At 38.0% G+C, this 15,906-nt stretch overlaps 1 protein-coding gene across 11 annotated transcripts in view; it reads right to left on the bottom strand.

Annotated features, from left to right (window-relative positions):
• Window positions 1–5,338: 5,338 nt before the first annotated feature.
• Window positions 5,339–15,906, bottom strand: part of ERBIN (erbb2 interacting protein) — a 122,392-nt gene continuing 111,824 nt past the window's right edge. For all 11 annotated transcript variants that reach the window (XM_080372805.1, XM_080372808.1, XM_080372807.1 and 8 more), the window contains 5 exons: window positions 15,411–15,542; window positions 13,464–13,673; window positions 12,185–12,277; window positions 11,492–11,566; window positions 5,339–8,569 (listed from right to left, as the gene is read on the bottom strand). In XM_080372805.1, the coding sequence (XP_080228931.1) occupies window positions 8,462–8,569; window positions 11,492–11,566; window positions 12,185–12,277; window positions 13,464–13,673; window positions 15,411–15,542 (618 nt within the window). In that variant the 3' untranslated portion in view covers window positions 5,339–8,461. The remainder of the gene's footprint in view (window positions 8,570–11,491; window positions 11,567–12,184; window positions 12,278–13,463; window positions 13,674–15,410; window positions 15,543–15,906) is intronic.

Genomic DNA, 15,906 nt, shown 5'->3' with positions numbered 1-15,906 from the left:
ACCGTTTTACATCTTTAGGCTCTGTGTAAATCATTCCAGCTTAATTTTAAATTTTATTCCTCTGCATGATTTAACTATGTAGTAATAGAGTGAACCTCGCCACCACTTTGTGAAGTCGCACCCCCACAAATTCCTATAAAAAGTACTTTGCTCATACCTTTGATAGTGATTCTTTAAGCAACTTCATCTAAACCACTCATTCATGACAGCACATCATGGTTAATGCTATAATAGAATAATTATAATCTACAACGAAAAAAACCCCATATATCACTTAACTGGAGAGTCAGTCCCATTATTCAAATCAGTAAGTGTATTTTCATAGCTTTTTAAATTAAAAAGCAGCAGGAAATAAGTTGTTTGGGGGTTTTATTTGTTTGGAGACTTTTCAGCATGATCTCTGACCCTTGTATGCATCGGCTCCAACCTCATCAGCCATTTCTCATTACCGTTAGCAAATGAGACAATTTTTCATTATTTTTTCACAGGACTTAGTATTAAGTCAGCTAACAAGATGTTAGTATCTATTTCAATATTTATTAGTAAAACTCATTTTCTCAGTAGAGGAACCATGGCTTTGAGCTGAAGTACTTCTGACAGAAATATTCTAGCAAAAATACCTTCTCCATATTCAAAACCAGTTGTTGATTATTCTATTATGAGTGGAAGTTGTTGCAGAAAAAAATCAATCAAATATGCTGAAACATTATGATGTTAGGAGCCTTGGCACAATACTTTCAAATCGTGTATTTTGCCAGTGCATACTTATAATTCAGCAGAAAGCTTTTCCCCCTTTTTGTTGGTTTGGGTTTTTCCTCCAAAGTTTCCTTCACAAATCATTGACATTAGCAATTGAATGTGGATTTTGCTGCAGAGCATCTGGTTCATCTGCTGCTGGTTTCTTATTAAGACAGAGTCCTTGAGATGTTTGTCCAAATCAATAATTTCACAGGTCTGACAAACAAGAGTGAATATTCTTTACAGTTTTCTCATTAATTTGGACAATGTTGAAACAGGAAGAGTTCAGCAATTTGCGACATCCAACCATACCTCATGAAGTGCATGCAGTGCAGAACCACATTCCCCTTTGTGTTATGCGGCTGTAAAAATAGATGGTGGGTTTCCTGATGCTCAAAAGCTCAGGCCATGCAGAAAAGCTATGGCATTTCAGCAGTGTGACCTTTCATGGGGAACTGTTCTCAGCTGTCTTGGGAACCTTGTCAGCCCAGTCATGATACTTGTTCTGTCGCACCTTCTTATTACACCTCTAGAACTTTTAGTCAGGTATTCGTATAAATGTGAGTGGCTGAAAATGTCCTCACTCAGCCATTACAAGCTACATGTTCAGTGAATCCTTCACAGCTCAGTAACGTTTATCCATAGCTACTTAAAAGATTATTCCCTTAAGTGGGATAATTGCAACCTACTTTTGAAATACATAAAACTCTGTGCAGAGTATTTCTGATGTAGTCTAAAACATGTAGGTTGTAATGCTTATTTCCTACTTTATCTTCCTTTAGGCCGAACAGCTGCTTCTTTTTCCACATGTAACTCTTATCCTTAATACAAAGCAGTGTTTCAGATCTCGCAGTACAGAAATACAAGTCATGTTCTCGCAGACAGTACCAGGAAAAGCAAACACAGGAAGGCAGAGAGCTGGAAACTGGGGAGTGTGATGGGGCGGGGCTGGACTGCAAGAAGGGGTGATGCTGTGCTTGAAACGGGGCTCTTAGAAAGCCTTGGACAGTGGAAGAGGGGGACTCCTGGGAACCCTCTGAGAAACCTGAGGGTGCCTGCTGATGGCAGGTGCATGGCAGAGGCAGCCATGGGGCTGCAGGCCTGGGGAAGCTCTTGCAGCTTCTGGCAAGGGTGGTCAGCAGCTCTCGACACAGAGTGCACAGAGCCTTCGTGGCAGCAGCCCTGCTTTGGGACAGTGATGCTGCCGCCCTTCTAGCTGATGCCAGGGGGAGGCCCCTGTCAGAGCTCCACAGGGGTGCCCAGGGCCCCTCCGGCACCTTCCCCAGGAGGTGCCTTGCTGTTGGAGAGCTGATTGCCAAACAGAGGTGGTGCAGAGCTCAGCAGGCTGCGCAGCACCCGGTAGACGGGATCTCAGAGACCCCACAGCTTCCAGAGCCCTGGACCCCACTGCAGTGCAGACCTGGGCAGAGTCCGTCACCAGCGGAATGGCAAGCAGTGTTATCAGATGAAGGCAACGGCTGGAAGCTGCCGTCTTCCAACACCGTGTGTAAGTTTTCTGCTCCACCTGAGGTTCACCCTCCTGAGAGCTGAGGAGGACCCGAGGGTGCTTTCAAGCAAAGCATCTGTACAGACTGGCCGTGCGCAGCGCCAGGCCTCGCGGAGGAAGCAGCAAGCAGTGCGGTGGGCAGCTCTCCGCGGCAGGGCACACGGGCACCCGCCGGCTGCACGGGTTTGCTGCCTGCTGGGAACCCAGGTCCAGCATGCTGTGGAGAGACTGGCAAAGCTCCTCTGAATCCCTGCCCTTCTCCCACGTGGGCACCAGCAATACCTCCAGGGGCAATCAGTCTCTGGGGGGACAATCAGAGGTGTGCAGTCCCAAGTGCTCTTCTCCTTGGTCCTGCTTGTCAGGGGTGAGGGCACAAGGAGGGGGGAACTGGGCCTGAGCACCAACAATTGGGTGCAGAGCTGGGGTTGGAACAGCGATTTGGTTTCTGTCACCACGGGAACCTCTCTGAGAACAAATGCCAGCTTGGAGAGATGGGATCCACCTCACTAAGGAGTAGTGGGGATGTAGTAACCCTTTAACCCTTAAGATTCACATAGTTAAGTAATCATGTCAGCTCTAGATATCACTTTCAAAGATGTGTCAAGTCTAGAAATTAAAAATATTTTCACTACCAGAACATACATTTATACAGAAACTGTGTGTGCATCTCCCCTGAGTAACCTGAAAGCCCCAGCTACTGAATGAATAGCACGGATAGGTGTAGAAAGCTTAATTTCTAAAATAAATAAAAAAAAAAAAACCAAGACAGAAGTATGATGTGAAATATGATATGATTTTTATCAGTTTCCAGTGGCTTTTTTTCTTAGCTCATCATTAAAAAAGCTTACTCTCCCTGCGAAGTCAGGGCCCAAACTTAAAGAACAATAAAGGAATAAAACCAGAAGTTATTCACATAGAGCTATCTATATACATCAGTTATTCAAATTATGGTTTCTCTTTTTTTTATCTTACAGGATAGGTTCTTAGGCTCACGGTTTTCCAAGGAAAGAACCGAAGCCCGTAACTAACGATAGGCTTTTTTAAAAAAATGTGCAGTATCAGCTGTTCACGAGGAAGCCTCTGACCCAAAACAATCCTCTAAAACAAGTCTAGTTTCCTTAATAAAAGTGAAGTTTTACTTCAGAAACTATACTTGTTCTGGCTGGAACACATTCCAACATCCATTTTCAGAGGGCAGATGCAGATTTGTCTTTTAAAATGAAAACTATAGAGAATGGCCTAGTAGTTCTTTAATTTTCTATATAAGACCATTCAGAACAAGTGATCTGCTCTGAGACACTAAAAAATGTTTTAAATTAACTTATTCAGGTGGGCCTCTGGGAAAGATAATTCTTGATGGCAGAACAGCAGGTATGACAGGCTGCCCAGGGAGGTGGTGGAATCATCATCCCTGGGGGTATTTAAAAAGCACATAGATGTGGCACTTAGGGACATGGTTTAGTGATGGACTTGGCAGTCCTGGGTTAATGGTTGGACACGGTGATCTCAAAGGTCTTTTCCAACCTACATGATTCTATGATTTCATACCGTAACTCAAAGAATGTTTTCTAAAATCAGCTTGTACCCAACTGAGTAGCAAAAATTGGATGAAGGAAGATTTTGAGAAAGATGTCTCTTCTACTATTCGATCTTTTTGTTTTGTTTTCTGATAATGTCATAGGGAAAACTTACTGAAATAGTGTCCTTGTTCATGATATAATATGGTTCTGATTACAGACTGTGAGAAGTCACAGAATCATACAAAAATGGCCAAGGAAGATTCAGATGCTATAGAAAACAATCAATTTCTAGTCAAACTGTATACACGCCAGCCAAGAATTCATCCATGCTGCAAGACCACAGGTAGCATATTGCCTAAGGGAGTGACAATCACTGAGTCTGAGATTTTTTCTGCTGACTTCAGTTGATCAGTGTATGGTCTTAAGCAGAAATTTTCGCTTCTCTTACTTTGGCTATATCAGTTTTTCATCTAACAACTCTTTTAGACAGGGGCAATCTTATAGTGCAGTTGTAGCGTTTGGTGGAGTGGAACCCCAATTTCGAGGTAGTCTCATACATGCTGCAACAGGATCTTGACACATTCCAAAACTGAATTTAAACCATGGCAACAGAAGTTAACACACCAAAACCACACTTCCTCTCTGAAACAGTGCCCCCAGTGAGAAGAGCACAAGTTGGACCCAGAATTCTCAGGTGCTTGATGAAAAAGTAAACTGTTGAGTTATTAAATAAAGCAGAAGACCAAAGTCTCAGTGGCACAGGAATGACACATACCGAACAAATAATAACTGTTAAATGGGAAAGAATAAATGTGAATTCTGATGCATAAAAGGCAGAAAAGACAACAAAAAAGTCTTCACAAAGAGAGCTCATAATGAAAAAATGAAGGGGTGGAAAAAGTCCAAAGTCCAAAGTAGGGAAGCAGACACAGAAGACCTTAAATAATGAGGGGCCCAATATGCCAGGGTCATGAGGGCTGTAACCTGTTATAGTTAGAATCTGTTTTCTGTGTACAGGAGGTGGGAAGTCAAGCAGTAAAGGATATTGATATGCCAGATCCACATATACAGGAAAAAGGACTAAACAGTTTGTGTTACTGCATTGTCAGGTGGTTTCCAAAAAACTGGATGTAAACCTGCATTTATGTCTCCTGTGGAATTCTGTGCCTAGTTCTTCACACTCTTTAACACATAATCCTTGTGCATCTCAGAGCACACTCAGAACACTTTCAAATTTTAACATTGGTCCTTGATTTAGTCACCCTCTTTGCTATTGAAACTACTTGGTTTGCATCAGATAAAGACCATTCATTTCTTTAGAAGCCACTGGCTGCCCTAGCTGATTTCATTGCAAGACTGGGTTATTCACTAAGTAGTTACTGTGAATAACCTACTTTTGCAACGAAATCACCCACAACAGACCTCTAGGCAGTAAGATGCAGAGAGATACAAACACAAGTAAGACTTTACTGATGTATAGTGATAGCATACTAAGGTCTACAGAAATAATAAGAAGAATAAAATAGTATTATGGAGAATTTCCTAGAACTTAAATAAGTCAATTACACACAGCTTTAAAGAGCATTAGTTTATTATCTATTCTCCATGTGTTACCTCAGAAACAGTCTAATTATATACAAAAATTTGGAATGTTGAATAAATGTTGATCAATAAAAACATTTCTTAGCTGTTGACAAGGGAATATTTCTAAACAAAAGCGAAATAATCATAAAGGTTTGATTGTGTGTTGCTTATTGCTATGTTTGTGTTCATAGAATGCTTTCAAGTATATACACATTTTTTTTTAACTCCAGTCAAAGAAACTAAAAAATATTTACATAATAAATATGTGGGAGAACTCATCTTTTCATTACATCAGTTGAACTGATTCTTTAATGAACTATTAAGAACAGAAAAAAACTAACAGAGTTTGCATCAACTCATTGCCATGCTGAGTAACTTCAGCTGCTGATGCATTTTATTCTATTCAAAATGTAGTTTAAGATGCATTCAAAATGAAGAGTGCTGATACTGTCTCTTCTCCTGCTGAATCCTGGCTGGACGAGTTCAGGAGACATCTTTCTCCCACTGTCTACAAAATCATCTAGTTTGACATGTGTTTACCTTTGCACACAGACACTGAAGGAACAAACACATTTCAAGCCACTGAAAACTCCAACATTTACTGAGTAAAATCAGCATAATCCATGTTTTATTAGATGATTAATTGGCTAAATTTACTGAAGACAAGCTTTGGCCAAGCATTTACACAAGAAGTACTAAACTTCTTGCTATAAACTTCTACTTCTATAGTTCTACCACAGCCAAACAGTTTTTGGTAGAATTTTCCTGTGATACATAAATCTGAAAATTATGTGACACAACAACATTTAAAACTTCTGTTACCATTAAAGCAAAATACAATACAGTACAATTCCTCAGTGACATATTTAAATGTACTGCAAAATGTATACAAAGTCAGTCCAAGATCAGTAAAGAATCAGTTCTGCTTTTTGGACTTTTCCCTTCTCAAAGATACAGGTTATGTAGAAGACCAAGGACTTGTCTCTATGCATTCCCTTTATAAGGCAGGGTGCGATAAAAATAACATGATTAAAAGAAATGAACATGTGATGTGAACATTTTGCATTTTCAATAACAAACCAGAAACTAAACAACAAAACACATCTTAAAAGGGGAACACTGAAGCCTGCCATTATATAGCTATGTTTCTCATTCTTTTCTTTGAAGATCAACAGCACACAGAAAATAAGTGAATTTTATCAAAATACAGCACATTTCTGCTAATATATCAAAAAAATCATTTACTATGTAAATATTACTGAAAATAAACTAAAAAAAAAAATATACAAAGAGTTGTTAAAGGGTTTCAATTAAAGTTATTAGAACTATACACAGTACGATAAGCAATAGTTAACATCTTTGAAAGAAGTGCAATAATATTGGAGTTCACTTATTCAAAAAGTACTGCCTGTTTATTACTACTAGCTATGTATAATTCCTCTCTCTTCTGGCTAACTGTCTTGAAACTAAAGGAGGCTGGTGTTTTTGCTAGCTTTATTAAAAGCATTTGCTTTTGTACACATGCGTTGAAAAAAGCAACTTATACCTGTCTCATGCTACCAACTTACATGTAATTGAAAATGAATTGCAGTAACTGAATATTGCTCCAACGACAGGCTAACCATTATCCCCAATTAAAAACAGTTATTGGTCTTCTATGGCACTTTTCCCTGGTCCACAACAACCGTGTATTAATTATCACTGCAGATTATGCAGTCTCTATTCAATTACAAAGCAGAAAGAGAAAAATAAAGTTAATGTTTCTGTTAAACAAAATTAATAGAAGCATAATTGAATATTTTATACAGTAATAAGGAACAAAGGCAGTCTGTGGTAAATCACTATTACATTAATATAGTTAGAAACCCTTTAATGACTCTGAAGTGTCTAGTTCACATTTAATGTTACCTGTAGGAACAGCCCTTTAACAACCGTCAGTACGAACTGGTGGGTTGTAAGTACACCCTCCCTCCCTTTGCTCTCCATCTCACCACAGCAATTCTCCATCACTGTTCAAAGTTTCACAAACTTGCTTTGGTTAGCTAGCTCCATGCGTATGGTTTCCGTTTTGATTAACAAGGCAATGCAAAGGCCAAACCAAATTGAGATGTCTTTCATAACCCTTCTGCATCATTTACTTTGTGTGTGTTTAAATGTATATTACAGGCAACAACCTTAAAAACTGGCCATTTCAGTTTCATTTTTAAAATCTGTAAGGTTATAATGGAATATTTTTTATAAAGATAGAAGTATCACCTTTTGCACAAAATCGAGGATTTCCACAGCAGAGAAAAACCTCTGGGCACATTTCCACAGTACAATTGAAAAAAAACTATGTATGCAAGAAAACCCAACCAAACATGAATCATTTGTGGCAAATGAATATTCAATGACTACATTAAGAATAAATCCTGTAGGATATCACAGATTTGTAGTTAGTCTTCCTAAAAAACACCATAAGCTTTTATTGCATTTTCTATTGGTAGACGTACACTCCAGAACTAAACACTTTTTCTTCCTTCCTGATTCCAGATTTAGATAGCAGATAGTTGTTTCACCTGACCTTTATTCTGCCCAACCAGCACCACCCTCCATCTACCCATTCATCTATACAATGTGCACATAGCAAAGCCAACATTTCGTTATCTGCTGTCCATATCTACAGAAGTGGTTTCAGTATAACCCATTAATTTCTGGTGAATAAAAATAAAGGCAATAAACAGCTACAGGACAGACAGCCCTGCCATCTGTCCATTGGCTACAACTGAGGCTTCGCAAAGCCTTGCAAAAGGTTTAGTAATGTATATGAATTATCCAAAAATAAACCTACCATCTGTACAAAAAAACAACACAGGTTTGTTCTTGGAGGAATGATCCTTAGATTGCTATAATGCTTAAAAACAAGTTTATTCACCATATGCATTTCCAAAATTATTTCCTGTACGTTCTATACAGTGGTTTTTCCCCCTTTAACCACAAGTTCAGTATTTCCTGTACAAATTTTGATGATAATTCTTTTTGAGTTCCTTTCATGTATAAAAATAGGCAAAATATTCAGTTTCCCATAAGTCCTTTAATGAATCCTGCTGACTTTTCCCCTAATCCACAGTATTTATGAAGAAACTTCTCGCACAATGATGAGTTCTACTGCATTCTGAAAAGTTTTTAGCAAAGATACTGCTTGTCCATGATCAATATTGATGAAGCTGTATCCATTAGCCTAAAAAGAAATATTTAAAATTAAAAATGACAGTCTCATATGCCAAGTTAGTCAACACATCTCCTATTTCATGTTAGTTTATTTAAGCTTTAAGGTTTAAAATAGCCATATTCTACATGAACGCAGACAAAGCACTGCAAATTTGCAGATTATGTTGTTGTGAACTCAACATGTACCTGTACGCTACAAGAAATTAAAGTACTGTGGTAGCCTTAGAAGAATTTTGCTCCAAAGGTGTTGTTTCACAGTTGTCTCACTTGACTTTTATTCTGCCCAACCAGCACCACCTTCCATCTACCCATTCATCTATACAATGTGCACACAGCAAAGCCAACATTTCGTTATCTGCTGTCCATATCTACAGAAGTGGTTTCAGCATAATCCATTAACTTCTGGTGAATAAAAATAAAGGCAATAAACAGCTACAGGACAGGACCCCAAACAACCAAAAGAGAAAACTGAACCTTTAACTATTAACATCAGACATGTAATTCATCAGCATTAATATAGCCACACCAAAACCTCCAAATACAGTACAAATGAGATGTTCCGGTATAAATATCAGATTAGAAATGGCATTTGTCATAAATTAAAACTGTTGAAGCCTTTAGCAAAAAACATTAATGGCACTGGGAGCCATTTTAGGGTGTGAGACCTCCTGAGGTCACCCCCTGCTTGCATCTTCCTATGACTCTAAACACTGTCATTCTTGGGACAGGTTTGGCTTGGCAAACAGAGGCAGGCCTAAGTGGCCGACAGAAGACGGGGGGAAAACGGCTACTGTTCAACTTCTCAGATCACACTACTGCAAATTCATGCTCAGTCTGGGTGGTAAAATATTGCAGAATGACAGACTCAGCCAGTTTAAACTCTTACTGCTTCCAGCTGTGCATCCCACCTTTCTCCCTGAGCTACTGCCCTTTACATGGTGAGAGAGAGAACTGGTAGCATGCTCTGAGCCCTAGCTGTGCCATTTTGGAGTTGCATTTCCTTACCCCATCAACAAACACTTGTGGCTTGCTACCAGCTGAATCCTTTGTTGTAAAGGCAGTGGTTTTTAAATCTGTCTAGGGTTGCAGAGAGATTTACATATAGACTGTTCAGAGAGCCAAAGAGGCAATAAACTTTCCAAATCATCATCCACACAGAATATTCTAGCCCTAACCTAATATGCAACAGTATCTTAGGACTGATGTGCACTTATCTAGTCTCTGGTCATGTAGAATATTTGGATTAGACATATGTCTGCCTGATGCATGATTTGAAGAACACTGAAAAATCAAAAACATAGCAAAGTCATTTTGGGAATTATGATATTCAGTCAACAACTGCAAAGTTGTCTAAGCAGCCACAAGAGAGAGTGGGACTGTCATTACATCATCGCTGGGATTATTACAGGTATAAAGAATGTGCTGTTACACAAAAAAAAATATTCTTAGTTATGAGAAATGAAACAGTCTGTAACGGCCTAAGCATGCAAATGCAACTTCTCTTTCAGCTCTTTTAAACTGTGAATTCCTCACTAAACAAAAAGCAAATCCCAAGCAGTGCCAACACGACAAAGGGTAACTTCATTATAAATGTCACGCAGACAAATTAAATTCCATAAAGACAAGAGCAAACCATTAAAACAAAAGTCACCTGTCACACATGGTCCACTATCAAAACCTAACAAATACGCTACCTGTATTTTCAAAGGCTTAACATGCTTCTTGCTCCTGTATGGTGTGTTGGAAGGTTACTCCAATTCCTTAAAGTTGCCTACATCAGGAAGAGAACTAGGACCTTTCTCACCCCAGTGAGGAAGAGGCAGCAGCACAGAATTATTCACCATGCTCAAAACCAAGCCATCTTTAAGTTGGAACAACTTGATCTCAGTTTAGTTTTCTTGTGTGCTTTTTGGCTTTATTCAAAGCATTAGGCTGTGTTTTTAGTTTGGTTTTGTTTTAGAAAACAGGATGTTGTGGTTTAATTGAGACACTAACAGGTTTTTTGTTTGTTTGTTTTTAGAAAACTGAAATGCAGCAGAGTCAACTCTATCAATATTTTCAAATCAGTAATGTGGCGAATAATCAATAATTTCTAACAAGCTTTGCAACTTTAAGGGTGGCTAAAACACTGTTCAAATGCCCTGTTATCCCATTTCCCTAAGAAAGTAAGGCCTATATAATCCCATTGCCCATATTGCCGGACGCCTCCTCAGCTTATGAGCTCATTAGACAACTTCCAACAAATCTGATACAGAAGAGGTCTGAAAGGTACTCACTTCCTGCAAAAAAGAACTGCACACCAGCAGTCCAGAAGCCATGGTTCCTGAAGCAACCTACGTGGCTCGCCCTGCAGCAGATGGGGCAGCCAGGAGGTAGGTGCTGTGACCAGCCTGGTATCAAGCCAGCCACGGGGCAGCTTCTGCTCACACTTGTGCATGTCCAGCCTGCCAGCCAGGGGAGAGGACGCAAAGACTGGCAGTGGCTGTAGGGTGGAAAGGGATGTAACAGCAATGTGCAGCTGTGGAGAGGGGCCATGAGGAGCAACTGCTGGTGTTCAGACAACACATTATTCAGAACACTGCATGTGAATGACTGCAAGTTAAATAACTGGATGATAGTAAAGCCTAATGAAATGCTCACATTTCATTCTGAATGACATTAGGCCTGTTTTTTTGTTTTTAAAAGTGTGAAAAATGTTCAGAGTTTGATAAAACGATCCAACTGATTAATGCTTCAGCCTGTATCACCTATCCTAATGTTAGATGGAACACAACCAAAAGCATCATCTCAGAATATAAGAATGCTTCTGGAAAACTTCTGGAAAAGACACTGGTAATTGATCTAAAAACTAAACATTCTGCTCTTAGAAAAGATGCAAACTAAAAATGAACTGTTATATTATATATACTAGCTAATTAGATGATCACAGTACCTGAATTATTTTATCTCCAGGCTGCAACAACTTAGATGCTGGTCCTTCTGGTTGCACTCTGGTTACAAATATACCCTTGAAAAAACAGAGATGGAAAACATTTTTGACAACTTGTTTCATGAATAATGGGATAGCATGAAACAGATGTAATTCAAAATATGTTTTCAATTTTCTACCCTAAGTAGAAAAGAATGCAATATTATTTTCTAGATCTACTGGCTTTCGTGACTGCCTTCCTTTTCTGATGTTAAATCCAGGAGAATTGTCTTTAAAGGAGTAGTGAAGGGTAGATCAGAATTTGCCTTTGTTTAATTTGGCAGATGTATATGTCAAGATGAATGCTCAACCACCAGAAAAAAGGCTGTAGACTAAATAATCATCTTTTTTAAGAGGCTTCCTAATTGTAAATATAAGTGTAAAAATTCACTATCTCAAATCTGTTGACTGATATCTGGAACTGTGCAAGAACCACTCAGCTAGACTAAATCCTCTGTTGTCATGTGACCACTGTGGTCACCTACCACTTTGATTTTCCTTATCATTTGTCCCCAATTTTTAACCCAAACCACTAAACTCCAAGACTAGAGGGGAGTATATATACACCTTTCCCCCCTCCCCCCACCTTTCCTACACACTAATCAATTACATCATTAATCAGAATGATTTTAAGATGCAGTAGTATAAAATACTCACATCATCTTCAGGTCTAAAAGGATTCCCTCTGCCACCAACTCCTCCCGAGATACTAAATCCAAGTTCTGGATCCTTGTCAATTCTCACTCGAATCTAATTAGTTACAACCAAAGTTAGATGAACTGGCATTCAAAGCTACAGTAATGAAATTATTACTAAGGAATTCAGGTGAACAAAAGCTTTAAAAAAAAAAACCCAAACAATTCAAAAAAAGCATTTATCATAGGTCAAGGGGTTTATATCTCATAATATTAATTCAGAACAAGATTCCAATACAACAGCATCACACATCATTGTACGTAAGTTTTACTCCAGTACCACTATTATTATAATTATAGTTCATGTGGCTTTAAATTCAGAGGTATTTTGGTATTATGTAAATGAATTTAATGCCCCCAGCAAACATACATGTTCCTATGAAAGAACCTGTTCCTCCTATTTCTTTGCTACCTCCACCTGAATTAAAAAAATAAAAAAAAAATAATAATAAAAAAAAAAAATCAAACCTCATTCCTACTTTCACTCTAAGTTCTGTGTAGCCCAAACTGCATTCCCTTTCTTTTGCCAGAACAGTTGACTAGAAAACTTATTTTATACAAGAAATGGATATTCTTATTCTAGTACAGAATTAAAACATCATTCTCTGTATTTTCCCCCAAATCCCAAAACAATACAGAGTAAACATCTTATGTCCAAGAGCAGAAAGAAGGTTGCCACAATTAAAAAAGCTGCAACATTGTGTGAGAATGTCTTAACCTCATCTATCATAAATAAAACAGATAATTATAAGGCATGCACCAGATGCTCACATTTTTTTTTATCCTGGCTTTTGTTTATTGGTACACATTTCTACATTTGCAGGTCTTTAAACCGTTCTGGATAGCAATGAATAGATGCAAAGTACTTTAAGTTGTACTGCTACTTCATATTTTTTCAGTTACTAGATAAATAATGAGTTGGTGATCTTAGTAAGCGTAGTTGAGGATAAATTTCTAGATCAGTAAAAGTGATGCAAGTTTAAGTTTCTGGTACATTCCGTTAAAAGTCTACCACATTTCTCTCTTAACCTGTTCACATAAAAAGTAAAAAGAGCTCAAAACCAGAAGGGATGTGTGATTTCAGTAGTAGAACTGCACTAAGGTAACGCTGTCTTCTGCTGGAGATAACTTCCTATATGGTTTCTGCCATCACCTACAGAGAAATGGTAGTAAAAACAATCTAACAATTCACCACCACTGACAGACAGATGTCAGATTGTAAAGTTAGATTTTATTCTTACCTCTTGCTTTGCCAGTTCATGGCTTTGTCTGGAAGAACACTGGGACTGGGTATAGGGAGGCTGGTGAGCAACTTTCAACATCAGGTAATCAATTAATTGTTCTCTAGATGGATGTCTTGCTACTGATGATTGAGGAGGGAGATGATGGACTTGGCTGTAGTTTGCCTGAGGTCTTTGAGGCTGGCACATCTGCCCATTTGTCAAAGGTATCTGAATAAAACATGAATACTCAATATCATACATTTTATAAGCAGCAATCCTCAATTCTTTCTTTATTATTTCAATATTTCTCATACTTGACCACTTTTAATTGCAGGAACGTTACTGAAACTACTTTTCCGGGTCATGCAGAATTATACTCTATTTTCTTTATAGTCATCAGCTTTGGCCTACTGAGAACAAACCTGAAAACAAAAAACTTATTTTGAATGCTAATCTACTAGAACAGATTAGACAGACATCTTTGCTTTTAACACTTGATTAATGGAGTTTTCCCAACTGTTATTTTCTAGCAGTGCAACTGACAGTATTGGCACTTGGTTGACATCATTATAGCTTGCACTTTTATTGCATAAAATTCAGAGATTTTGTAACAATTCCCAGTAAATCATACACAAAATAAAAATCCCACACAGCTAGCAAACAGAAGTTAGATACTCTCCGACCATCTTTGGTGACCACTTTATTATAAAAACCTTTTGAGCAAATTCACACACAAGCTCAAGATTTTGATATCAAAACTGTAATGATATTTCCAATAAATGGTACTCTTTTGTTAACACATCTGTCACTGATTTGATAGGTATAATGATGACAAACAGCAGCAAAGTACACAACTGTCAAAACATATACTGCATTCAAACCATGTCCCTAGGAATGATGCTGGAGATGTTTCTTACTGAAGCCTCAGTTACTGTTCAGCTCTGCACTGAGATAGGAAGCCTTGTCCCTCCTTGCCCACACGCTCTTACTCAGCTTAGGTAGTCACTCATCTGTTTATACGATTCCCACATGCCAAAAAAGCTACAGGCTTGAGTTACAGATTTTTTCTGCGTGTCACCATTATCTCATTAGTTATAGGATATGAAGGTATTAAAATTCTCTCTATTATAAATAACTGCAGCGTGCAAATTCCAAACTTTAAACATGCTATGTGAATGGACATGTATCAGAATCTACTCTGTTAAGGTGAGTTTTTTATTTTGAAGTGATTCTGAGAAATGTTAATGTGTGTATATACAAACATTTTTTAGCTTATTTACAGATGAGATGTATTCAATTTACACGATTTTCCACTGCCTCTTCTGAAAGCCTAAAGCATGACAGGAAAATTATTTTTTGTTGTACTGCCAGAGGTAGAGTTTACATAGGCAACATGTATCAACAGTTATGGAAATTCCCAATACCACGTGTCTATAGAAATGCAACTGAAATTACTTAAGTTATAAAAAGAAAATCAATTGCTGCATGTAGTAATTTATGAGCACTCATTCAGTTTCATTGTAGTAAGTTCTGTCCGTATAGAAGGCCCTTAGAGATGTATACAGAACATCTCCTCAAAATTCTAGTTTATCATCACAATTTCATCACAACAGAATTCAAGTTTGTTCTTTAGAAGGTTTAATCAGCTTCAAATTGCTTTCCTGAAATCATCTGCTGTATTCCAATTTTCACTTGCAATTATGCCTTCTGCTGCCAATTTCTTCTTTTAGAGTCCCTGCTGAAGAAAAATAAGAACTACCCCTCTTCATATAGTCAACTATTCTGTCTTCCAAAAAGAAGATACCATTTCATTTATGCCACCTTTGATACCTGGGTATTACATTTTAAAGAAGCCACAGTTCAAAATTGCTATCCCAACATCTGTTTCTACTGCTAATAAACCCCCCCATATCCTTACAAATAACAATAAATATATCCGATCAAAGGTGTCATGTAGATAATTACCTGCACAGCTATTTTCTTCATGCTATCCGGAGGAACATCTTTGAGACAAAGTGTGGCAGTTGAGTAATTCTGCTGTCCTGAAATGAGTACTTCATCCTGGCATTGGTCTGCTGGAGTAGAAGCCTGGGGATGCTTTAAATAGAACGCAGCAGTAAAGATGACTGTCTTCACACAATTCAAACTAAAAAATTCTCATAAGAAGCCAAGAATAACATTTTAAGGGCTTTATTGTTCTTTATCTTCTTTGATTAACTACTACATTGTTTACGTAGAAAATCTTACTAGCCAAGACACCACACCCACAAAATATTGATAGGTATTTACAAAAACTAGCAACTGCAGAGGTGTCTTTGATCACAATAAACTGGTAAGAAAAGTCAACAAATACTAATTGTACTAAATTGCCTATTCAAGGATCCATTTGGTTAAAGAAGTCTTCTGTTGGCTTTATTCTGCTCAGTATGAATACCATAACATTATTCAATATGCTCAGAGT

Source organism: Falco punctatus (assembly GCF_963210335.1).
Source record: "Falco punctatus genome assembly, chromosome: Z".
NCBI lineage: Eukaryota > Metazoa > Chordata > Aves > Falconiformes > Falconidae > Falco > Falco punctatus.
The sequence above is the reverse complement of the archived record's forward strand: the minus strand, read 5'-3'. Positions and strand labels throughout refer to the sequence as shown.